This window comes from Podarcis filfolensis, assembly GCF_964270895.1.
Source record: "Podarcis filfolensis genome assembly, chromosome: 1".
Classification (NCBI taxonomy): Eukaryota; Metazoa; Chordata; class Lepidosauria; order Squamata; family Lacertidae; genus Podarcis; species Podarcis filfolensis.
The window spans coordinates 95912365-95937557 of NC_139604.1; the positions used below are offsets into that span (position 1 = coordinate 95912365).

The following is a 25193-nucleotide window of genomic DNA, read 5'->3' on the forward strand; positions in this document are numbered from 1 at the left end:
ATTAGCCTGACAGGGTTACTTGTCCAGTGTTACATCTTGACTCGCTGAACTTATTTAGAGCAACAGAGATATTTTGTATTTGTATGTATATGTAAATGTATATCTATTCCCAGAACTGCTTTACTGAGCCTTATCTTCTGCAACAGTAAACTATCTGAACTATCTGGTGACTGGTAGTAGGAACAACTGCCATTGTGTGGGTATCTCACCTGAGATTCCAAACAGCTTAAAGAGAGAACTACCAGAGCCCAGAAAGCGGTAAATTGGCAGCTGCCTGGATGGGCACCAGCAGAGACACAGGCTGAAATTGAAGTAGTAAGTTTTCCTTCATGGATTCCAGGGAGGTGAGCGGCTGTGATGTGTCTGCAGAACTAATGCAGGATGGCGCAGAGTATCACAACTGGGCTGTGGTTGGAACAGCTGTCAGAAAGCAATTACTCAAATTGGAGCTTCAAGATGCAGATGTTGCTCAAAAGAGAGGGATTGTAGATAGCGATTGATAAGAATAACCCCTTCTCTTAAGGGCAACTGGACTCTAAAAGGAGAGAAAGCGCAAGCCACTATCACACTGAGAGTGGAAGTCAATTGGCACTAATTAGAGGCTCAGACAGTGCGAAGGCAATATGGACAGCTTTGCATAACTTTTACCTCCATGCAACGGCTGGCAGCAAGGTGTACTTGACATGGAAGTTGTACAGGGCAAGCCTAAATCCTGGAGATTCTCTGCCATTGCATCTTCAAAGAATTGGAGGTCTCTTCAATGAACTGAGTCAGTGGGGAATGGAATTTAACCCTGTGGGTTATATTATTCTGTCATCGCTGAGTAACAGTTGTGATGGGACAATTGAAGCTATGCTAGAGGATCAACTTTTTGTGGAATCTGTGACCAACAGACTACTTGTGGAGTGGGAGAAAAGGCAGAACTAGAAATACATTTCTTCCCAGAGGATGCAGCCAGAATCTACAGGGAATGTGACAGCAAAGCCATATTCCAGAGCTTTACATGTCCACAGATGCTTCAACTGTGGATGGGAGACACATCTGAAACGCAACTCTCCAGGAGTGAAGAAGGGACAGGGGCAAAAGACACAAGCTGAAGGCAGTCAAAACAGGAACCAGTTTCAGCAGACAACATGTAAGCAGGTGATGATTGCAAAAGTAAGCAATAGCAGCCAGGAGCGGGATTATAGATAGCAGAGTGATGTAACACCTGTGTTTTGATAATAGTATGTTTCTGTCCATGTCCAAGACCGAAAGGGAGGCAGTATCTCTAGCTGGCAGCACAAAACAGCAAATTCAGGCTAAAGGCCCAGTTCATTTGGAACGCTTGGGTAAAACTGTAAAAACACTGTTTGTACCAAAACTAGACAGTAACATGCTATTTGTAGCTAAGTTGATAGAGCAAGTCATGTTTACTGGTGGAAAATTTGGCTTTATTTTATTTTTATTTTTTACAGAAGGGGTGCTGTGTACTACAGGAAGTTTAAGTGGGGGGAGGGGTGTTACTGGTTTGTTTGGAGTCTTGTTTTTGTTATGTGTTTTGTGTTTTTTATCTTGTATTTTTAGATTGTGAACCACCCTGAGATCTACGGATGAAGGGCTATATACAATTATTGTTATTACTAGATTTTGAATATGCCTAAAGTGTCTGGAACTGCCACATGTGCACAGACCAGAATATCATAAACTCCCACTCACACACAAAGAATGCATACACTTGTATCATAGAAGATCTGGGCATGCAAACTTTAAATCAATTGCATTGACAAACTGGAACGTGTCCAGAGGAGGGCAACCAAAATGGTCAAAGGCCTGGAAACGATGCCTTATGAGGAACGGCTAAGGAAGCTGGGCATGTTTAGCCTGGAGAAGAGGAGGTTAAGGGGTGATATGATAGCCATGTTCAAATATATAAAAGGATGTCACATAGAGGAGGGAGAAAGGTTGTTTTCTGCTGCTCCAGAGAAGCGGACACGGAGCAATGGATCCAAACTACAAGAAAGAAGATTCCACCTAAACATTAGGAAGAACTTCCTGACAGTAAGAGCTGTTCGACAGTGGAATTTGCTGCCAAGGAGTGTGGTGGAGTCTCCTTCTTTGGAGGTCTTTAAGCAGAGGCTTGACAACCATATGTCAGGAGTGCTCTGATGGTGTTTCCTGCTTGGCAGGGGGTTGGACTCGATGGCCCTTGTGGTCTCTTCCAACTCTATGATTCTATGATTCTATGATTCTATGCATAAATGTCAGCTTTATGGTGATTGGCAGTAGAAGCAACTTCCGCTGTGTGTGTATCAAACCTGAGATTCCTCATACCCCACAACTGCTGCCTGGTTTCCTGGCCAGCTCTCAGACCCTGCTTTGGTCACAGGGGCAGAGGAGACAGCAAGCCAAGAAGGTTCAAGACTGCGGTCAAATGTCTATCTAGCTGCACTTGAGGCTATTTGAGAGAAAGGGGAAACACATAGAACAACCTGCCTATATAAAAAGCTGGCTGAAAGCCAGAAACAAGTGGAACCTCAAGCTCCTATATAGCCTCCCAATCGTAGCTGCTTTATTGCTCAAGCAACAGCCCTGTTCCGAGCTCTGACCAGCCTGGCCTGGAGAATGGACATAATATTCCTAGTCAGAAAGTTGACTTAGATAAGCCACCATCTCCCACCTCCCATACCCAATCTGTAAAATGGAAGTAATAAACACATGACTCACAGAAATGTTGTGATATTATTTTTCCTCAGTTGCTATAAGCTTCAAAATAGTGACAAAAACTGTACTCACTGACTAGACTGAATCTGGGCTCCCCACTGTTCCACACTCAGGTGGGCCATGCAGTCCAATATGCAGAGTTTCAAACCTTGAATTGCAAAGCCTCTCCTCCTTACAAAGGGGAGGAGTTGTGAGCAGGAGCTGTTTCCCGTGTTGGCAGGGGGCGTTCCAGCCCCTGCTCAGCTGGCCTGGCTGCCACGCCATGCCCCAGGTAGCCAACCAATCAGGTGGAGGCTTGGGGACGGGGTTTAGCCTCTCAAATGCAGCCGCGGCAGCACTTCTCTTTCATCCCACTCCTGGTTTTTGTCGGATCACCCACCCACCCTCCCTTTAGTTCATTGCTTGGTTCTTGACATTGCTATGGACCTGTGGTTGGTCGCCTTGGTTGTCCAAGGGGCCTGGTAGGAATTTTTATCCATCTGGCAAATTGGCATCATCCTCTTGGTTTTTTGCCTACCTTGTAGCAAATCGTCACAACTTTTAGGTATTGGCGGTTAGGCATTGGAATATGTTTGTGTATTGGAGGGCAGGGTGTGGCCATCGCCTACCCCTCCACTTTATGGGTATTCCGGTAAAGGAATCCGGCGGTCGTGGATCCTGTCCGACACCCTTGCTGGTGGCTAGGGCCATGGCACAACCCCCGGTGACATCAGGGGGAGCTTTCAGTTGTATTTGCATCAACAGGCTCCTCCCACTGGTGGTTAACCCTTGTTAGACTCACCCCTCCCTGAGGGGGTGGAGTCACACTCTGTTGTTTTATCCAGTGCCTAAGCCAATACCTCTCACATGCTGTAATCAATAAAGTTGTGGCCTTTTTTTAGCCCATTAGCCTAATATACTGTGCCCATGTATCTTTCTTATCCCCAAGCGGGTGGATGGTCCTTGAATCACAAAGTGGTTGGCAGCAAACGCCTTAACTTGAGAATATATACAATTCAGCAAAACTTGGTGAATTAGCAAATTTTGCATTCTATATATACAGTATATCATCTATTATAGGAAGCACAATTAAATTTGTTAATAGCATTTGTAAATTAATAACCATCAATTACACTAACTTTAAAAAAAACAAAAAACACCCTTGCAGAAGGGAGCCTTACTTTTGCTTCTGAAGTTGGTTCCAAAAAGCACAAGCGGTTCCCGAGCCCCTCAGCTGCCAGGCAGAACTTGCGCTGCTCTTTGTGGATGTTGGCAACGCACTGAAGCACTACTTCATCATCCTGTCAGGGAACATGAGAGCCATGTGAGAAAATACAAAATACCTGCAAGGTTTAGCTCAGTGATAGATTGGCTACATTTCTGTGAGTCTCAGAACAACACATTTGTTTAAAAATGGTAACATGCATACATTTTTCATTTAGAAGATTAGAACGGGGTGGGCAACCCGCGGCCCCTAGGGCTGTATTCTTTTGTGGCCCTCAGCTGAATTTCAAAAACCTTCTGCAAGTGACCAGTTCGGACCACTGGCAATAGCAATCCGTCTCTCTCCTGGCTGCCAGCTGGCAGGGAGGAAAAAGAGAGAGCAGGATCAGAGGGGCGATGTGGTGCCACTATCCTCCCCAACAGTGGCATCACTGCCACCTACTGGGATGGGACAGGGCAGCAGCGAGGTCAGGGCTCTGTGGGTGCCCCAGTGGGAGCACTGGGTGGGCTTTGACAAAGTGTTAAAGCAATAGAAATATCACGGTTGAGAGGGCAGTGCCTTGGTACCACGCCATGCAATGTCCACTCCTGGGAAGAAGAAAAGGGGGTGTCAGAGAGAGAGAAATGGGTGGCTTCACCCTCTTTTGGCTCTGGTTCCATCCACTACTGTCTTAAGCTCCACTCATGAGAGCCAGTGTGGTGTAGTGGTTAAGAGTGGTGGACTCGTAATCTGGTGAACCGGGTTCGCGTCCCCGCTCCTTCACATGCAGCTGCTGGGTGACCTTGGGCTAGTCACACTTCTTGAAGTCTCTCAGCCCCACTCACCTCACAGAGTGTTTGTTGTGGGGGGAGGAAGGGAAAGGAGATTGTTAGCCGCTTTGAGACTCCTTCGGGTAGTGATAAAGCGGGATATCAAATCCAAACTCTTCTTCTTATCCTCTTCATACAATGAAGGGTAAGTTTAGATTAATGAACCCCTTCACATGTTTCCTCTCCAGAGTTGCCTCAAACCATGGCTTAGAATCTCGCTTTCCCTGAACCCTCCCACACTTTCCATTTTTAGCAAACCATAATTTGCTGCTACTTGTCAGCCAGCAAAATATACTGTCCAAGCTCCTGATGAGTCACTGCCACCTCCAGAGTTGCCTCACCACTTGGGTTGCCCTCCCCAGCTGCCACTGAGATTCTCTGCGCTGCCAGGAGGTCAGGAAGAGGAGGAGCCAGCATCCCAGCTTTCTCTTCCAAAGTGGCTAAAGTTGAGCCTCAGCAGAGAGAGCCCCCTTCTCCAATCCCAGTTCCCACCCTTAAGCCCACCCCACCCCCAATTTCTTCCTCCTCATCTATCAGGGCTTGCCAACCCAAGTCCAAGCCCAATAGCTTTGCAGGGCTCATGATAATTGGACATGGGGAACCTTATCATAGTACTTTCATTACTTTTGTTATTTCAAAATCCCCAATCCAGGTCTTCCCTGTGTTTCAGTAGAGCCAAGAAGAATCAAGCTAAAAGTCTATTGGGATTGTTCGTTAATCAAGTGTAGTTCTCCTGAAAGCTACACAGATAGGAAAGAGTTTTTAAAAATGCTATTGTTTGCATACCTCTTTCAGAATATTTTCCATAGAAATACATTTTTTAAATAATACAGCCTTGCCATTTATCTGTATGTTGTGCAAATGGACATTTATTCATAGCACACTTGTAAACTCAAAAGCTGATGGCTAAGAGAGCAGATAGCATGTTAGCTGAAATGTTTTCTTTGACAAGGGTAATAGCATTATACCTTCTGAAGTGTAGTAATCCATGAGGATCATGCGCTAACAGAAATGTTTGCTCTTGTTTGAATCACTGATTGAAGGCTCTAAGTAGGGAAAGCTACAGGGTATATTTGAAACAGTATGAAATATTTTTTTCAAAATGTGTCACCTGCCCATTCAAAAGCCCCCCTCACCCCAGTTTCCCAACCTAAAATATAACCAAGTTGGCTCAAAATTAAGTGACACATAGTTAATGTCACGTGTTTAGGCACCAGCAGTGTCAAGTTGCGGCCAACATTGGAGGGCCCGTCGCACATGCATATCATCACATGTGTGACGCCCCCCCCCCCACCTGGCCAGGCCGATTCAGCCCACCATCCTGCACCCACCCACCACCAGCTGCCTTACCTTTTTGAAAGGGATGCACGGGGCAAAGATGCTTCGCTCTGGCACATCCCTGGCACCTGTCAAAAGGACATGGCAGGACCAAGCATCTTCATCCTGGAGTTTCCTTTTCAGAATCTCCATGGAAATTTGGGAGGCCCCGGCCCCCTTCTTGAATGTATGGGGGGGCTGGCCCCCACCGCACCTTGTAAATGGCACCCTAGTAGGCACACCAATGGAGTCAAGTTAGTGCTCCCACTGGTTTGCCACTCAGCTCCCCCCACTAGGCTTGAGCCTCCCTTCCAAGCAGCAATAGCAATGCCACCCCACTCAGCAAGCTATGTCAAAAGAAAAAGGGTGAAGGAGCTATCAGAAGGAGACAGGCTATCTGAAAGAAGTCTGAAATGTACCAGTGAGTGTTAGAAAAAAATGTCCCTCTCTGGTTTCTGGTTGACTGCAACATTAAGTAGCCCCAGAAGTCTCCTGGGACAAACCTTTCAAGCCACACAGCCATTCTCCTCTCCAGATAGACCGGGAGACCTCTGCAAGAACCAAGGCAGCATGCATTGTTCATTAAGATTTGTTTCTAGTTCACATTTGAAGGACAAATTGTGCACTTCCGTTGCTGGAAGGCTCTTTAATCCTGTGCGGTCCTCCATGAGTGGAAAGGCCAGGGGGAAGAGGGAGGAGGCAATTTTCTTTTTAAAATTGATTTATAAATTTCCCAGAATTTTAATACATACAAATTGTAGGTGATAAGAAAGGAATGGTAAGTCTACGGGAATAAGACAGACAAAGGGAGGAGGCCATTTTCATTTATTCCTCCTTCCTAGGGTTGCCATATTTCAAACAGTGAAATCCGGACAGAAAAGTTGCTTTTTAGTTTTGCCCAAAGTTGTTGAGCCTTTTGGAAAATTCGCAAAAAAAGAGCTATCCCTTAGACATTCACTTCTTTTAGGCGAATACATGTGAATGAGATTTTAGCAATGAGAAATTTGTGACCGTATGAAGTTAAGAAAGCTTTTGTACTTGAAAAAACCCAATCTTCCCCATCTTGAAATATAACCAAGTCAGCTCAAAATTAAGTGACACACACTCTTTCTATATAAAGAACATTATTGATTTAGAAAGTCCCATTTTCTCCTGCAGCTGCAAGTAATTGTTGTTTCAATCTATTCAATAAAGGAGAAGTAATGCTGCAATCTAAGTAACAATATATACCAGGAGACAGCCAACAAAGCATCAAATTAAAACAGATGGCCTTAACAATAGAACACCTGAGAAGACTTTTTCCCCCAGTCTACATTTCTTTCTGATTAGGTTCATTTAAGTAGTTTTGTTACAGTATCTCATGTCTATGCCATCCCCTCTCTTAAAAACTCAAGGTATGTAGTACTAATGGTCACCCCTCTGAAAAGCTGAGAAAGCCTCTCCTCTTAATGGAGGGGAGCTGTTGTGAGCGGGAACCGCTTCCCGCGCTCACAGGGGGGGGGTAACCAAACCCCCTGCATCATTGAGCCCTGTGCCCGCGTCACGCCTCCCAGCCAGCCAATCCAGCTGGGTGGGTGGGGCGTGGTTTTGCTGTTTAAAATGGCCGTGGGCTCATGGGCTCCTCCTCCTTGTTCCTGGCTTCCTCAGATCGCCCGCCCACCCTCCCTCTAGGTTTTGCTCCTGACCTTGCTACGGACTTCGGTTGGTCGCCTTGCTTGTCCAAGGGGCCTGGTAGGAATTTTTCCACTTGGCAGATTGGCACCAGCCACTTGGTTTTTCGCCTACCTCATAGCAAATCGTCACAACTTGGTAAGGTTTGTCGGTTAGGCAATGGAAAATGTGTTGTGTGTCGGAGGGGAAGTTGCGGCCATCACCTACCCCTCCCCTTGAAGGGTACAGTGGTACCTCGGGTTAAGTACTTAATTCGTTCCAGAGGTCTGTACTTAACCTGAAACTGTCCTTAACCTGAAGCACCACTTTAGCTAATGGGGCCTCCTGCTGCTGCTGCGTTGCCAGAGCACGATTTCTGTTCTCACCCTGAAGCAAAATTCTTAACCTGAAGCACTATTTCTGGGTTAGCGGAGTCTGTAACCTGAAGCGTATGTAACCTGAAGCGTATGTAATCCGAGGTACCACTGTATTCCCTTGAAGGAATCCTGCGGTCGTGGTTCCTGTCCAATGCCCTGGTGGTGTCTAGGGCCATAGCAGGACCCCCGGTGACTCTAGGGGAAAGCTTCTAGTTGATTTGCATCAACAAGCTCCCCCTACAGGTTGTTAACCCTTGCGTGACTCCCGGCAGAGCAGGCAGGAGTCAATTATAGTCTGTTCGATCCAATGCCTAAGCCAATACCACTCACATTCTGTAACCAATAAAGTTGTGGCCTTTTTTAGCCCATTAACCTAAATACTTGTGTCCATGTGTCTTATTTTATCTCCAAGTGGGGGCGGGGCCTCAACTCACAACTATGTCAGGCTTGAAGAAAAATGTATTGTCTATGTTTTGGGGTAAAGTTCATGAAAAGTTATGATGCTATGGTCACTGGTACTTTCATATGATTGTCAATGCAACCCTTTACAAAACCAGTTCAGTGCCTGTAGGATTACAGGCTGTGTCTCTCATATTCTCATCTGAAGTAATTTCCTGTGGACAATCAACAACGTTCTACGAATTCTATTTATCTTTAAAAACATGAAAATGAGTGGAAAATGTAAACACTGTGCCAATGAATATCACTAACCAAACATCTTGCCCATGAATACACAAACTCACTACTGCATTGCAGTAACTCGAAACTGTCAGCTGGCAAAAGATAGTGCTTGCTGTGTATTTGTATATTATAGACAATACTGTGTAACCTCAAAATTATCGGGGGGAAATATTATAGGTTATACAACTTTTTGCAATGTCAAGAAAAAATTATTGCACAGCCAGATTGTTTCAGAGAGTATTTCAGTTTTTTATGTTTTCTATCTTGCTACAAATTTTCCGATAGTAAAAAAAAGTGAGAGTCATTGTCACAGTAAGTGTACATGCACAACTCTCAAGTCACCAATTGGAGGCAAATCTTACTCTTACCATAATTCAGCAATGCTAGTAGATCACTAACCTCCCACACTCAATGCCTAATTTGCCCATTTCCTAATCCAACTAATGGTATATAAATAAATGAAGTTGGCAAAATGCTATCGGTATTATAAACACTAATAATATAGATGCATGGCATCTGATTGTACTGTTAAGCAGGGAATTTTTTTCAGCTGGAACTCAGTGCTGGCAACTCTCAGGTGGCTTTCATTGCCATTGTAAGAGGACAAGGGAGACAGCGTTCATGGTGAGTTCTGACATCTCTTTTTCTAGAAAAATAGCACTGTTGTTAAGTACTGTATGCACAATGGGTATCAATGGGGAGGGTGGGATAAAAATAAATACTGTGTGAAAGTACACACAAATGTTTTTGTATGTTAAGTTTTCCAAAACAAATATTTGAAATCCATCATCAACATATCTGAGACAGATTACACTTAATTATAGTAACCCTATAGAAGTAAAACAAATATGTTCCTTATATCCATGTACATAAAACTTGCCTCATATTCAAGGAATAAAAAGTAAAGGGACCCCTGACAGTTAAGTCCAGTCGCGGATAGCTCTGGGGTTGGGGCACTCATCTTGCTTTACTGGCCGAGGGAGCCGGTGTTTGTCCACAGACAGCTTCCGGGTCATGTGGCCAGCATGACTAAGCTGCTTCTGGCAAACCAGAGCAGCACACGGAAATGCCATTTACCTCCACGCCAGAGTGGTACCTATTTATCTACTTGCAATTTGACATGCCTTCAAACTGCTAGGTTGGCAGGAGCAGGGACTGAGCAACGGGAGCTCACCCCGGAGCAGGGATTCGAACTGCCGACCTTCCAATTGGCAAGCTCAGTGGTTTAGATCACAGCACCACCCGCGTCCCTATTCAAGGAATATAAATGTTATAAAGCTTGCAGCATGGGGTAACATTCAGTGACAGGTTCTAAAGACAGGAACTAATTTTTAGAACTGCAGTCTTCAAACCACAGTCCAACATAGTCCCAATTTCACTGATATTTTGAAGCAAGCTTAATAAATTATATTGACATACAGAGAGGCACAGAATTAAACAAACTAGTCAGAGATTTTTTTCCACTCCACATGACATCCCGTTTCTCTCTCTGTGGGTGATAAATGACTTAGCTCCAGACCAATTTCACACCCTTTGGCATTAGGCTAACATCATATAAGATGCTGTGACCCCAATATCCTTGGGTTTTGCAACATTAAAGAAGGAAATTGGCCAGGGGTGACTTGATCCAGCCTCTGTGTATTCGGGTTCCACAGGTGAAGAATACAGAAAATATCTGAAGTCCAAACTATGTTCCAGAATAGTTTGTTTATTATTTACTGTAGTTACAATAATATATGATTAAATGTGAGCAAGGAACATTTCATAGACCTGTAGAATTTATTCCTATTCCACTACTCTGCTCTCATTCAACGGTTACTTTTTGTTGTTATTACTATCATTAAAAAAAAATAGTAATTTAAAGGGGCAGTCTGGAATTATGCCGTTTTTGGAAGCCCTCAACAACAATCTGGACTTCTTAAAGTGGCTTGAGCAGCTGGCTTTTTTGTTGTTGCTGTGAGGCATGCACAAAAACAAACAGCAAAGACACTTGTTTCGCCTCCCTCAGTCCCTATGGGGCCAAATGAGCCAGCCCCCTCCCCCATCACTCTAACCTCGCCCAGAGCTGCTGTTTGTATATATAAGCAACAACAAAATAATCATAGAAACAATGATGCATTAATGAGAAAGAAGTATTTTCCCCGCACTGGTACTGGACCCTTAAATTGGCTTTGGTCTAACCAAGCACAATTCTTCTTACATTATGAGTTTGACAGATATCAAGACTTTATATAGGCAGCCTCCTTGAAAAACTGAAACAGTATTTATTTTGTCTTATATTTCTCCTTTTCTTTGCCGTGCATGCATGTATCCCACATCTTTATACACAAGACTCTGCTTGCAGTTTTCAGCTTTATTGACAGATAATGTATTCATTAAGTAACATGACCTTGACTTGTGAAGATAATAGGGAACCAGACTGTCTGCCTTCCCTCCCCAACCCCTTTTTTTCCTAGTTCCCTGAAGGTGATGTCTAGTTTTGTACATTTCTTTATCTATTTTTTCTCCGTGTAGTGAATTAAATTTTTTTTTGTTTGTGCCATTCACCACAGCAGGGATATCCTATTTTGTTGCAATCCAGATGTTGAAATAAGTACTAAGAATGCTCTATAATGAATTACGAGTTGAAGACAAAGACATAAATGCAAAATTCAAATAAGAGCCATAATGTTTTCCTATCTCATCTTTACACATTATGTTTATACTATTACTGGCCCCAGGGTAAGTTGACATTTCTTATATCAGTGAAGGGACATGGCTAGTGTTGTCTTTATATGCACAATGTGAAAGTACCAGCACAGCTAGCCCAGTGTTTACATGCACCAAGTCTGTATACATTACTAAATAAAAACCTTAAGAACAGCCTGGCTGGATTAGAGGAAAGGCCAATCCAGTCCAGCATCTTGTTCATACAGTAGACAACCAGATGCCTATGGAGAGCCCACAAGTAGGACTTGAGTGGACCAGCACACTCTTCACTTCTCGTTCCCATCATGTGATATTTGGAGCCATACTGTCTCCAACAGCAAAGACAGAGCATAGCCATCATAGCTAGTGTTGCTTCCCGGAATCGATGACAGGAAAGGGCATGTGACTGAGTATGTATAAAAGCTGGCCTATGGTACAAAGGTAAAACTGATTTACATTGCTCTGCCCACATCTGCCTCTGGTTCTACCCCCAACTGGCATGTGGGCATCAGAAGCTTGTCCAGAAGGAAGTGCAACCCTCAGGCTGGAAAAGCTCCCTCACTGGTCTATATTTTGTACATTTTACAGATTTTCAATAATCTAGCACACTTTCTTAAATAGCTCCTTCCTACCCACCACCCACCTTTTTTGCAGTTAAAAATTTGTTCCTGTTTACCCTAGCTGTTATGGTGGTGTGAGCCACGGACTCGCAGCTTGTGACATCGTGGTGATAGCCAAATCTAATGTTGGAAAGCAGAGCAGTGTGTCAGAACAGATCTATTTAATGCAGCTGGCATAAGTTTCCTTACTTAAGACACTCTCAAACAGTTTTTGCAAGTGGAGGAAAAGAAAGCCAATTACAGTCGCTCTTAACATAAATTAGATGTTATTTCTTCAGTTGCTGCATGTTATCAAATCATCTCACATGGGTTTTATCTTTTTTAGCCTCTCCCATCAGATGTCAAGGAAATAAACAACTATCTGACTTTTAGAAGACATCTGAAGGCAGGGAAGTTTTTCAGGGAAGTTTTTAATGCTTGAAGTTTTATTGTGTTTTTAATATTCTGTTGGGAGCCACCCAGAATGGCTGGGGAAATATATATATAGAGTCTGATTGGGTAGTAATAGTTCATCTACCACACAAGCTTCTAAAATTAGTGGCGGGGGGCAATGCAATCTTCCCAATGGCTTTGAATGCTGCCTTTCTTCTATAACAATGTTTGACAGTATCCCTCTTCAAGTCAGGTGGGGTCTGGGAATGAGTGTGCTAGTTCCGCACATTGTCATTCCTCCTCCTAGTCTGATATTTTATACATGTTGTCTTCTCCTCTCCTGAGAATGGGTAATCAGAGTCCTGAATCATGACACCTTGCTGTTTTTCACTTTTTGTTTTGTCCTTTGTGACCAGACCTGTGCCAGCTCACTTTCCAAAGTGGAGACTTTTTGAGTCAAAGTGTTGGGTATGGTACAGCATGGTTTATTCATGTGCCACTTTTTGGAAGTTTTCAAGATGGAAGAAGGATGTGCTCCTTTGGCAACAATATGCAGCTACTTCAAATATGATGGTGGACTCCTGCTCATAATCTCTGAAGAAGCCTTACTCTTTTGCAATGACACTGGTATTTGGTATGGTACGTTAAGATAAAAACAGGAATTGCCAGTAACTGAACATTCACCAGCTCATTTTCCTTCTCTCTAGCAGGGTCTCCAAGAGTATTATTGATGTTTTTATTCAAAGCATCCAATTCACTTTCCACAGAGGAATCTAAATACTAAGCAATATCTAAAGTGGTAAAAATTTCTTCTAACGCAGGACTGAATCCTTTAATTTTTGTGTGTGTGTGTTATCCTAATCTTCAAAGCTGCAAAAGCTCTAGTGATATATTTCCAATGCATATATTCTAATTAAAATGTGTCCCTTTTATAATTTCCCCAAAGTGTGATAAATATAGTATTTAAATGATTTTGTCAGCTGGGTGCCAGTAATCAAAGCACACGTTGCTTGAAAAAAAGAAGCGGAATAAAGCTGAATTTGAAGCCTACCTAAGGAATTTTTTTTTATGGGCAAGCAGCACTGGCAATTTAAGGGTATCTTTCAGCTCTCAGAAAGTGCTTGGTTCCTTTTGGAGGGAGGTTATGTATATCCTGGTCTAAGCAGATTATTGTATGCCTAGGGTTTTGTGGTATTCCTTGTTATTTTCTGCCATAGCTTGTCTTTGCTATGTCAAAAATCCCTGTTTTCTGGATGGAGTACATTCACTCATTTATACATAGGTATAGCTATACCTGAATAAATATACACAGGCAGCCTTATACCGTTTTCCATCTATCTAATATCATCTCCTCTGACTTGCAGAAGTTCTCAAGGGTCTTGGACAGGGGTCTTTCCAGAACCTACTGTTTGTTTGTTTTTAACTTAACATAATGTATATACTGTTTGCTTGATGGAAAACCTCTAAGCAGTTTAGAAAAAGCAGCCTAAATTATTCATTAAAAATACTGATAAAAGCAAACATTAAAAACAAGCTGATGTAACGTTTTATCAGCATCTGGTCTATTTAACAGGAGATGCCAAGGACTGAACCTGGCTCTCCCACCGAGCTATGGGCTCTTAATAACAGCAAAATAATAAAATCTAGATAAATATAATGTAACTAAAAAGCTATTTAACAACAAAGTTCACAGAAATACACATGACATTCAGAGTGTACATAATGTATATAAACGTTGTTCCCATGTATCCTGAAATGCTAAAGAAGATGACCCATGTCCTTGACATTACCTAACACTTTGAGAGTTACAGTATAGTTTTTGCCTAACTAAAGGAATTGTGATGAATGAACCAAGAATACATTGCTGAAACACTCCGAGCCCTTTTTGGAGCTTTTGGCTTATGCATGACCAGCTACCAATTGGCCAATATATTTTCCGCAGCTGGGACAGCAGTGTCAAAGCACTCCACTTATTGCACCTGGCAGGAAAGTTAGCAGAATAGTTTCAGCTTTGTTCAGGCTGTTTACCGGTGGGAACCCACTTTCTTTGAGTAAACAGTGGTCTGACGTACATGGAGAGTTTCTGAAATGAGGCCCTGAATACTAGGCCCTCCATGGTGACCTTAAAATAACATTAGAAGAGTCTGCTGCATCAGGCCAGTGCTCCATCTGACCTAGGGAATCCCACAAACATAAGCACAATGGAACTCTGCGGGTGGCAGTGGAGGTCAGACAGGTGAGTGATTTTTGGCAATCCCTCCTAAAAAGAGCTCAACAACTCTGGGCAATCTCCCCCCCCCCCATTCTCTTAATTTGGAGTCCCCCAAAATAGGGGACGTCTTATACACAGGTGCATATTATACACAGAAAAATATGGTACAGTGGTACCTCGGGTTAAGTACTTAATTTGTTCCGGAGGTCCATACTTAACCTGAAACTGTTCTTAACCTGAAGCACCACTTTAGCTAATGGGGCCTCCTGCTGCTGCCGCACCGCTGGAGCACGATTTGTGTTCTTATCCTGAAGCAAAGTTCTTAACCTGCAGCACTATTTCTGGGGTAGCGGAGTGTGTAACCTGAAGCATATGTAACCTAAGGTACCACTGTACATATATTTTAAATGAGTCCCTCTGAAGCTGAAGTCCTTCTAGGAAGTGTAGGCAGAGGCAACAGGCATGAACAAACTTGTTCTGCTGTAAGCTGCACCAGAGCCTTCATTTCAAGGTTTTTTTAAAAAAAGAAAAAGAACAAAATAACCCTTGGCCACTTCAAGCATTGAAAGAAGCTGCAAAGAGCAGAGATATAGGGCCAATTGCCAAAGGATTTTGAATCAGTTGCAGAGGATATGCAACATGGAAGGTCTGCAAGGGAGGCCTTACTGTAGCAATGCTGCTAGATTTCGATTAGCCCCACCATTACACCTGTCTGTACAGTTCCATCTTTCACCATTTAATATAAATTCACGTCAAAGTGCTTTCTGACATCTTTATGAATGGCAAAATCTGTCGTTCAAAAATTAAAGATTGTTTTATGTTCCCCTAACGCAGCTCTTAGGGACGCGGGTGGCGCTGTGGGTAAAACCTCAGTGCCTAGGACTTGCCGATCGTCAGGTCGGCGGTTCGAATCCCCGCGGCGGGGTGCGCTCCCGATGCTCGGTCCCAGCGCCTGCCCACCTAGCAGTTCGAAAGCACCCCCAGGTGCAAGTAGATAAATAGGGACCGCTTACTAGTGGGAAGGTAAACGGCGTTTCCGTGTGCTGTGCTGGCTCGCCAGATGCAGCTTGTCACGCTGGCCATGTGACCCAGAAGTGTCTCCGGACAGCGCTGGCCCCCAGCCTCTTAAGCGAGATGGGCGCGCAACCCCAGAGTCGGACACGACTGGCCCGTACGGGCAGGGGTACCTTTACCTTTACCTTTAACGCAGCTCTTAAACCTTTAACTAAGTTAATTTCTACAAAACTATTTCAAGTAAAAATTTCAACTTAATACTAGATTTTTTAAGAGTAGGGCACACACACACACAGACACACACACACACAAAATGTGATTTCTGTAAGATGAACCTTTTAGATCAATTATTTCTTCATTTGGGATCAGTTGGCCTTTCTAAGTGCAGGCAAAATGTGCCAAAATGCTATGTTTGTGTCCACTTCAATTTTTGAAGTACCCAGCTTCTGGCAATTTGTGACTCTAATTATTACTGCCAGCAAATGCTGGTGTCTGTCTCTGCAAGGGCAAGGACTAGAGTTATCGTCCACATACTGGCTGTGGCACACAATTCATCTACTGCATGCAAATTGATGTAAAAACCATCCCTGAAACTGTTCTTGTATAATAAATACAAAACATTAAAATGATTTGTATAATTCATAATAAAAACAAAACTATATTCTTTCCAGAAATTTACAGCACAAAGGAATGATTGGGGATATAAAAAATATTAGCAGCAAAAATTTGGAGCCCCGGGTAGGTGCAATGCAGACGATAGATCTCTAGGCTCTTCTGGATTTCAGCAGACATAAAGACTACAGATTTTCAAGCTTTCATCAACAAGAGCTTAAAAAACAAAAACAAATTGTTTTGAGATTAGTTTGGATTCTGAAAATAACAGCAAGCTGAATCACATTATTCATAGCACAATCATGGTCAGGCAAATTCAATGGTGCAATTAAGTACCTTTCCCGAAAACACCAATTATATCTATATGTACAGAAGACAAGCAACAACCTCAAAAAAAATTACAGGAGGGGAAGGAAGAAGAGGAAAGGGAGAAAGGTACTTTCTTTGTAATAATAATAATAATAATAATAATAATAATAATAATAATAAATTTTATTTATACCCCGCCCTCCCCAGCCAGGACAGGGCTAAGGGTGGCTAACACCTAATATAAAAACAAATTGATTGAAATACAACTTAAAAACAAGATTAAAATACAACATTAAAACATTAAAATACAGCCTCATTTCAATGGAAACTTAAATCAAAAACTTTTTTGGGGATGAAAACGTCAAGGCTAACTTTCCAGACTGGTCCTACATGCGCCAGAAAAAAGCCAGGGAAGTCCCCAAATAGGAATTCCATCACAGGAGGGGAAAGGAAAAAGGAAGAGGGGAGGGGGAGGGAATCAAATTGATTCCAATCAAAGGCCAGGCGGAAGAACTCTGCCTTACAAGCCCTGTGGAAAGAAATCACATCCTGCAGGGCCCTGGTCTCGTGAGACAGAGCGTTCCACCAGGCCGGAGCCACTGTACTTCCACCTCCATGGGCTCCTGTTCTCCCACCACTGCCCATTAATTCCTCCCCTCAATGTCCTAACTCATCCCCCTTCCCTCATCCCAACACTTCCTCAAGTCCCCTTCTCAACCCTGTTTTCATGCTGGATCAATGCCAGAAGAGCCTAGCATGAAAGGTCACCGCTACCCATCCTTCAAAAACCAGCTGCCCTGTTTCCCCCAGCCCCAGAGGAGGTTAAGAAGAGGCAGAGTCTCTCCTATACAGAAGCAGAATAATAAACAAAAGGAGAGGGGAGTAAGCAGTGAACCATAAAGCACAGGCTTGCAAAGACAAAGGTCTGGAACAAAAGTCTTAGGAAAGCTCTCAAACAAGGTCTTAGATACGCCTCCTTAGATGAGGGCCTGAGGGCTGCGTTCTCAACCTTACAAGAACCACATACCAGCAGAGCAGAGGCCAAAGTAGCTGGAGTGCAATAGAAGTCAGAGGTTTCTACATATCTGCATGTGCATGCGCACGCGCACACACACCCCTCCATCTTCTTTCCAGCCATGCAAGAGGCATTCTCATAGTTCAAGGACACAACCAAGTAGGGTGTGGAGCAGGGCTGTTGAGGGGCAAAGCCTGAGGAAAGCATGTGTGGACTGGAAAGGGGCATGACTGAGAAGAGCCCCCAGGGCCAGACAGGGAGGTCTGAAGGTCAACGTCTGACCTAGAGCTGTGTGTAGGTAAGGCTTGTGAATTAAACGTATATTCCAGGGAGTTTGGGAAGTGGAAGAAAGTCTCGGGGGAGGTGGCCAAATTCAAATAAAGGAAGTGTAGAATGGGGAGATTTGGAATATATAAAGATAAAAGTCTACTGTAATTCCGTCTTCTGCACAGCTACATCTATTAAAGGTGCAGGACCCTGTCCTCTTCTCTCTCTCTCCCTGCCCTCCTCATCTGGCTACCCTGGGCAGGGGGTCTGCTGCGGGCCATGGAGCCAAAAGGATAGGGAGACAAAAGAAACAGTCAAGTTTCTGGGCCAAGTTTTACAAAGTTATTTGAATTATCCCGGCAAAGCTTCTACTGTAGGCATCATAATAATATTTCATAAGGAGAGATCCTCCGGTCAGCAACTACAAACAAGCAATTGGTTACTAAAGGCTCTGCTGACATTTGGCCATTGCACTTGCCCGCTCACTGTTCATACCATAACAATCTTTCACGGATAGTTAGCACGGCACATGGCAGATGATCTGTACATGACTTAGATTATAGGCACAAGACTTGAATACATTGCTTCACTTGCAGTATTTTAAAGGGCATGAGGTATCTGTTCTCTTTGAGGAAAGACATTTCAATTCTTAACACACCCTTCCTCCTCAGGACTAACCTTCTCAGTATTCTGCCAAATTCCTTGTTGTGAAATAACTCGTCCTTTAATCTCACTGTGTGTCTGCAATACTGCTCTGGAGTCACCACGAATTTAGGAGAAGGGAAAAGGAGATGGGTAGTGATGGGGAGAGGCTGGGAATGGGCCAGAGAATGATCTTAGGGCTTGTAAAGCCCCCCTCTGATTTTGAGACAGCCCTCTAAATTAGTCTCACACCTTGGCTGGGGAGAACTTTGCCAGACAAAAGAGGAGGTCCCAGTAGCTCAGGGTCCTCCTACTCATTTCCCCAGTCACAATAAAAATAAACCTATTAGATAGCAGCATGTTGAGGGCAAAGTTCCACCTCTATTTGTTCCCCACAAATGTCCCCATTATAATGGCAGTGGTATATGAAGGGAATACCTTCTCCTTGGTCTATCTGGAGAAGTACTGATTAAAGAAGAATTCCCAAACCTGGGGCCCATCAAACGTTTTAGACTTACTCCCATCATCCCTGCACCTAGGACATGCTGGATGGAGCTGGTGGCAACTGTAGTTCAAAACATCTGGAGAGTACCAAGTTGGGAAAGGCTGGAAAGCTTGTGGCTCTCCAAATGGTTTTGGACTCCAACTTCCATCAGCCTGAGCCAGCAAGGCCAATGGTCAGGGATTATGGGAGTTGGGGTTCATCAACATCTAGAGGGCCACAGGTTTCCCATCTCTGGAATGTCTTCCACAACACTGTTGGAAAGGCCAACTTCTCTTTGCTTCAAATTTTACACCAACTGAGGCACACAATGTTCTGTGCATTATCTAGTTTTGTTTAACATCCTTCAATCCCTTTCTCACCATCTGAACTTCTTTCTGCTATGAAAGGTTCACTGAACAATCTCATGTCCATGTTTCACTGCATAATAGTAATTTGACAATAGATTTTTACCTCCTTGGGACATACAGTGATACCAGCAATATAACAGATGATCCTCAATCCAAATTTTATTGCATTTAAGTTTGCATATACTGTATGTTTGTAATTCTTGCACCTGTATGTTATACAAATAGATCATTTTACAATAAACTATATTAAATACTATGGAAATTTATCTTATTGTCCTAACTCCTACCCAACACACAAACACACACACTTACTGAGCCAGGTAACAGTACAGGCTCAGCAGCAGACGCAGTGCTCAGGAGTCATGATAATACAGGAGCTGGGCAAGAAGTTCAGAACTGGAAGGAAGCAACAAAGATGTCCCAACAAGTTGAGGCATGACATGCTCACTCACAAGACTCTTTCGGCTTGTGGAAATACTGGGATTGCAAACACACACTACTTTGGGGCAGGCAAGTCTGCTCCCATCTGTGAAGGTGATACCTCCTGCTCAGGTTCTTGTTTAGCCACTGCAGCCTCCTGTTCAGCCTCCCCCACAGTTGATCCACGCCTTCCTCAGTCTCCACACAGGCTTCCAAGTCCATAAGAATATTGAAGGGAAGAGCAGGCATCTCTGCTCTCCCCTTCTAAAGTGATTGAAATCTGAGTAGATAAGGGAAATTCCCCTGCTCCTCCAACCCAAGTTTCCCCAGTTCAGCTAGCCGTCTCCACAATACTTCTTCCACCTTTGTCAGAGCCTGCCACCCCAGACCAATCCTGACAGTGCTGTAGGGCTCATGACAGTTTTGGGGGGGAAATATGCACTATTAGATCAGGATTGCTGTAGGTCCAGGATAAGCTATATTACATTCATATCAGTGGCCTTTTTCCCCTTTAAGGCATTTAAAATAAACAAATAGTGTACATTCAAAGTTCAGTGAGAAAGCATATAAAAGTGCAGTCAATAATGCTGTAGAAAAATAATGGGACTTGCCAACAAACCCTGGCACGTGCAGAACAAAGGAAACAGATCTGAACGTGTCATATTTTTTCATTTACAGTCCCTGTTCACAATATTCTACTCAGTTAATGTGGTTTATGCAAAGGCAAGCTCTGTACATTGGGATGTTCTCATAGATTCCTATGAAGTAGTGTAATTTATATGTAGGAAGGAATAAAGGATGGAAGTAAAAAAGAGAAGCAGGACCCCTCCCCCCTATTTTCTGCTGTCTTAAAAAACAAAGTCAAAAACAAGAGACAACAAAGGACACCAAATATGTTGGTAGAAAGATATAGCAAAGCATTTGCCATTCCTGCCAACACTTTCTATTGAGATGGTAGTGCCACACCCCCTTGGCCAAGCATGGGGAATCTCCAGCCCATAGGCTTTTGAATCTGACTTCCATTATCATCCCACCCCTTCACACAGCAACTGAAGACTAATTGCAGCACGGGAGAGTGGGGTTTTTTTTGGGGGGGGGGAGGTGGCCAATGGGTAGGGATGCTTAACCCTTCCCTTTCCATGAACTGCAAGCACACAAACAAACAAATGTGTGCATGTCCATGTAGCAATTAAGCTTAGTATTTTTTTAAAAAGTTCCATTTGTGTGAATGTGGCTATTTTTCTAAGCCTAATTGCCTCATTAGGAGGGAAAGAGAAGGGAGGAAGAAGGGAGAGAGAGATAAGGAGAAGGGAGATTTAAACAACTGTGTGTATGTAGGGAGGCATATGGTTGCGTGTGAATGGGAGAACGTGGATGGACTTAAGTGGTTCTACCCATGTAATTAACATAGCATGTGGATTTACCCTAACTCCTCATTCTTTTCACTCTGCTTTCTAGCAGGTTAGTGATCTCCTAATGCATGGCAAAATGTTTGTAGACTGCCAGTGGAGGCAATAGATGGGGCTTCTTGACTTTCTCATAGAGGGGAAATTACTGATTTATTGGTATGTGACTGTTTTTGTGTACTTTGGGTACAGAACATTACTGCACCTAATTCCTGGTGCATTGGTGGTTCAATCAAATTCCCATGAATGAAAATGATATATAGGTGGTACATAACCCCAGTCAAGCTTGCAAAGATTTACCATGTGCCTGACAACAAATGTTGGAAATGTAAAGAAACTGAAGGTACATTTTTTCATCTTTGGTGGACCTGCCCGAAGATTAAGGCATTCTGGGAAATGATCTATAATGAACTTAAAAAGGTATTTAAATATACTTTCCCCAAGAAACCAGAGGCCTTTCTCTTGGGTATTGTCGGCCAAGGGGTGTTAAAGACGGATATAACTTTCTTTATGTATGCTACAACAGCAGCTAGAATACTCATTGCGAAGTACTGGAAGACGCAAGAACTACCCACACTGGAAGAATGGCAGATGAAGGTGATAGACTATATGGGCTTGGCAGAAATGACGAGCAGAATCCGAAACCAGGGAAGAGAAGCAGCGCAAGAAGAATGGAAAAAATTCAAGGACTATTTAAAGAAATATCACAAAGTTAATGAAAGTTAGAATGATGTTGGACTGGAAAGTAAATGGTTACTATTAGCAATGGTTAAGACAAGGAAAACAAGGAAGAATAGTCTAAATTTAAATTAAAATAAGGGAAGATTTGCTGAACAATCGATAAGAATTTGGAATACAGAAAGGGGAGGCATGAGGAAGTCGGGGAAGATAGGATATGAAATTAGGATATGAAACGATACATGTTTTTTGTTTTGCTTTTGTTTTTGTATGTTTATGTTTGTTGTATTGTGTTTATATGGAAAAATAAAAATATTTTAAAAAAAAAAAAAAAATCAAATTCCCATGAAATGGATTTAGCTACAAGACTTTGAGTCTTTTTTTAAAAAAAAACTATTCATGTGGGTTTTGGGGTTTTTTAAAGCCAACCTTATTGTACTTGAATCTAAAATACAGCATTTGAATAAAACATTCTGTAAAAAATAATAATTCAGCTGATATTTATGGGAAGCTGATATTTCAATACCACTTGCCTTAAAAATGTACTTGATTTCAGGATCCATAAAAGTATGGACTTTCCTAAAAAGGTTGCAGTAATAGTGGCATCATCCATTTTTTTAATAAAATGATGTTTTCCCTGTAAGATGACACTAAGGCAGGTCATACATGGGTAAGCGTTTATAGATCATCATGACATATCATGGTCTGACAGTAGAGGGTGGTTTATTGATGGTGTAACAAACACCAAATCATAATAGATTGTGTGATTTTTTTTTATCCTTGGGTATAGAGTTGTAAAATATCCTAACTCTCTGCACAGAATCTACATATTATGCAAATTCAAGAAGCAGTGGGGGGGGGGGTTTAGTCCCTCCTTACATCCTCATTTATATTGCCAGCGTTGCTGGGATACATGTTAGCCAATGCAAGGCTGTATTAAGTGGAATAACAAATGATTCCAACTCTACTTCGTTGACAATTATTTCACATGAGCCATCAAAAGAAGTGAACAGATTCTCATTATTATAGGCCTGGGTTAAAAAGAAACGCTACAATGGCTATTAGTGAGATAATATGCATTCCAAAATACACAACAGAATATGAAAACTGCATGCTGAATCTGAAGCATACAAAGAAGTGGAAATATGTGTAAGGCTACTAATACAAACTATTAAACGCGGCAATGTTGCACTTAAGAGACTCGGATTAATAAATTCTGCTCATCTACAAGTTTACAGTCATTTCGGGTACAAAGAGAATATAAAAGCCAAAACTAATTTTGTTCTAAATGTTTTCCTACTATTACAAGAACTATAAGGAATATGTTGCATCAGGAAATTGGAGCTAACTACAACCAGACAATGGAGATTGCTCCTAATTTTCAGAATTCAGTATACTGTCAACTGTTACTTGGTCATTTTTTCCCCCTATAGAAAGAAGAATTGTAGCTGTAGCTTTTATAGTTTTCATTAAAAACTACTTTAAAGTTACCTGAATACTGCAGTGCCAGAGAGGATAGGGAACAAAACCGACTGGCTGGCAGGATTATGACATCACACTATTATGATACCGCATCACTCCCCTCCCCTCCAGCGGTGAGCAAGAGAGAAAGAGAGAGGTCCTAAATGGCTGAGCCAATGTTCTAGCAAAATAAGAACTGCTGTCTCTCCATCCTCAAAAGTTCTGATATGTCAATACCTTAATAGTCTACAAAACATGGCAGCAGATTAACCAAGAAAGGAAGGAGAAACACACTGAACTCCAGAAACTCAGTAACAGCAGCTGAAAAAACGGGGTCTCCATCTTCATGCCATTTAAAGGACTTCAACTTACTTTCAGGCCTCCCAGGGTGTTGTGAACAAGTGACAAAAGGTTAACAACAAATGACCAAAACCCCAATAGAATAAAGTGCACATGTAGAAGTCGTAACTGGAGAAAGAGAGCAATGACGTCACAGTCCTGTCAGACAATGGGGGCTGTTTTCTATGTCCGCTGTTGCTAGGCTAACTTTAAAGTACGTTTTCTTGAAAACTGCTATGTAGTGCTTAGTTGGGACACATGTTTGTCTTTATACTTATTTCAAAGCTTTATTAACAATAAACAATAAAAGCTGTAAAACCAATAAAGCAGCAAGCACAGTCAATAGGTAACACTCCACGCTAATAGGGCAATTAGTGAGCCACATGCCTTGGGCCAAAATAGAAGTGACGTGGGTGGTGCTTGAACAGGGTGCCCTGCAGTTTCTTTAGAAGATCAAGGCAGCCACAGGAGATCACCTCAGGAACTCAGTATGAGACCATGCCACTGAGAAAGGGGGTTTAGCCCTTTCCCCCTATGCCAGCTTCCAGATGAAAACCACCCTCTGAAAGCTGCTTTTTGTCCCATAGACTTGCCCTGTGGTGTGTGTGCATGTGATTTCAACTGGGAAATTTTATTTGTTAATGCATGATATTTATGCTTCATAAAATACGTTCTCTAGGCTTTGTGCAATTCAAGACAATTAAAAACATAACAACAGCAAGGGAAGGGTTGCCTCTGCTATGGGCTCAACAAAATCCAGTTCCTCTGCCCCACTCTCCTGGCCTCAGAGGTTACCAGCAGCCTCTGCTACCTAGTAGGCAAATGCTGAAGGACAATACTAAGGATGAGGGCAGGACATGTCAGCTGAATGATTCTGGTACTACAGGGACACCATGCTATTTCTGTCACTGATAGCAGCCTTGAGTGTGATTTTTGTTATGACAATCTTTCATTCACCACTTTGAACGCCTTTCAGGGGTAAAAGGCAGAATATAAGTGTTTTAAACAAATGAACAATCTGCTGCTGCAGTATATGGAAGTCTTTGGAACCTCTTCTCTTCTGCCTGAAGCACCATCAGTGGGTACTTGGATGAATTAAATTCTTCCTCCTGCTCAGAGTGATTTCAGGTTAGGTTATTTTGGCAGTGGTTACCTGTGATTCCTAGCAAGACAGGAGCGCCTCTCCAACACAAGTTGAAACAGGTTTCATTTGGGCTGAAGAATAAAAAATAAGCAAAACATAAAACAATGGGGAAATGCTTACATCTCTCCCCCCAGCATTGCAGTTTCATTCTGAATAGATGTGTTTTGATCATCAGGTTGATGCTGGTACCCAATGGTGGATTTAGGGAGGTTCCTCCTACTTCAATTCATCCAAAATATGGGTGCCCAAACTGAAGAGCTCTGCTCCACACAGTAATAAATTATGCTTCCGTATGACCTAATGCTATGGAAGTGCCATAGCTCTGGGGCAGATCATCTGTTTTGTAAACAGAAAGTCCAAGGTTCAACCCCTGGTAGGACTGGGAATATTCAGTGTGGAAA

At 42.7% G+C, this 25193-nt stretch overlaps 1 protein-coding gene and 1 long non-coding RNA gene across 2 annotated transcripts in view; one reads left to right on the forward strand and one right to left on the reverse strand.

The window, feature by feature from the left end:
• The window catches only part of LOC310767021, a 962895-nt gene that overhangs the window by 711336 nt on the left and 226366 nt on the right, over positions 1-25193 (forward strand). The window lies entirely within an intron of this gene.
• The window catches only part of RYR3 (ryanodine receptor 3), a 265223-nt gene that overhangs the window by 217389 nt on the left and 22641 nt on the right, over positions 1-25193 (reverse strand). Inside the window, exon 2 of the mRNA XM_083607824.1 lies at positions 3864-3983. Coding sequence (XP_083463950.1) covers positions 3864-3983 — 120 coding nt within the window. The remainder of the gene's footprint in view (positions 1-3863; positions 3984-25193) is intronic.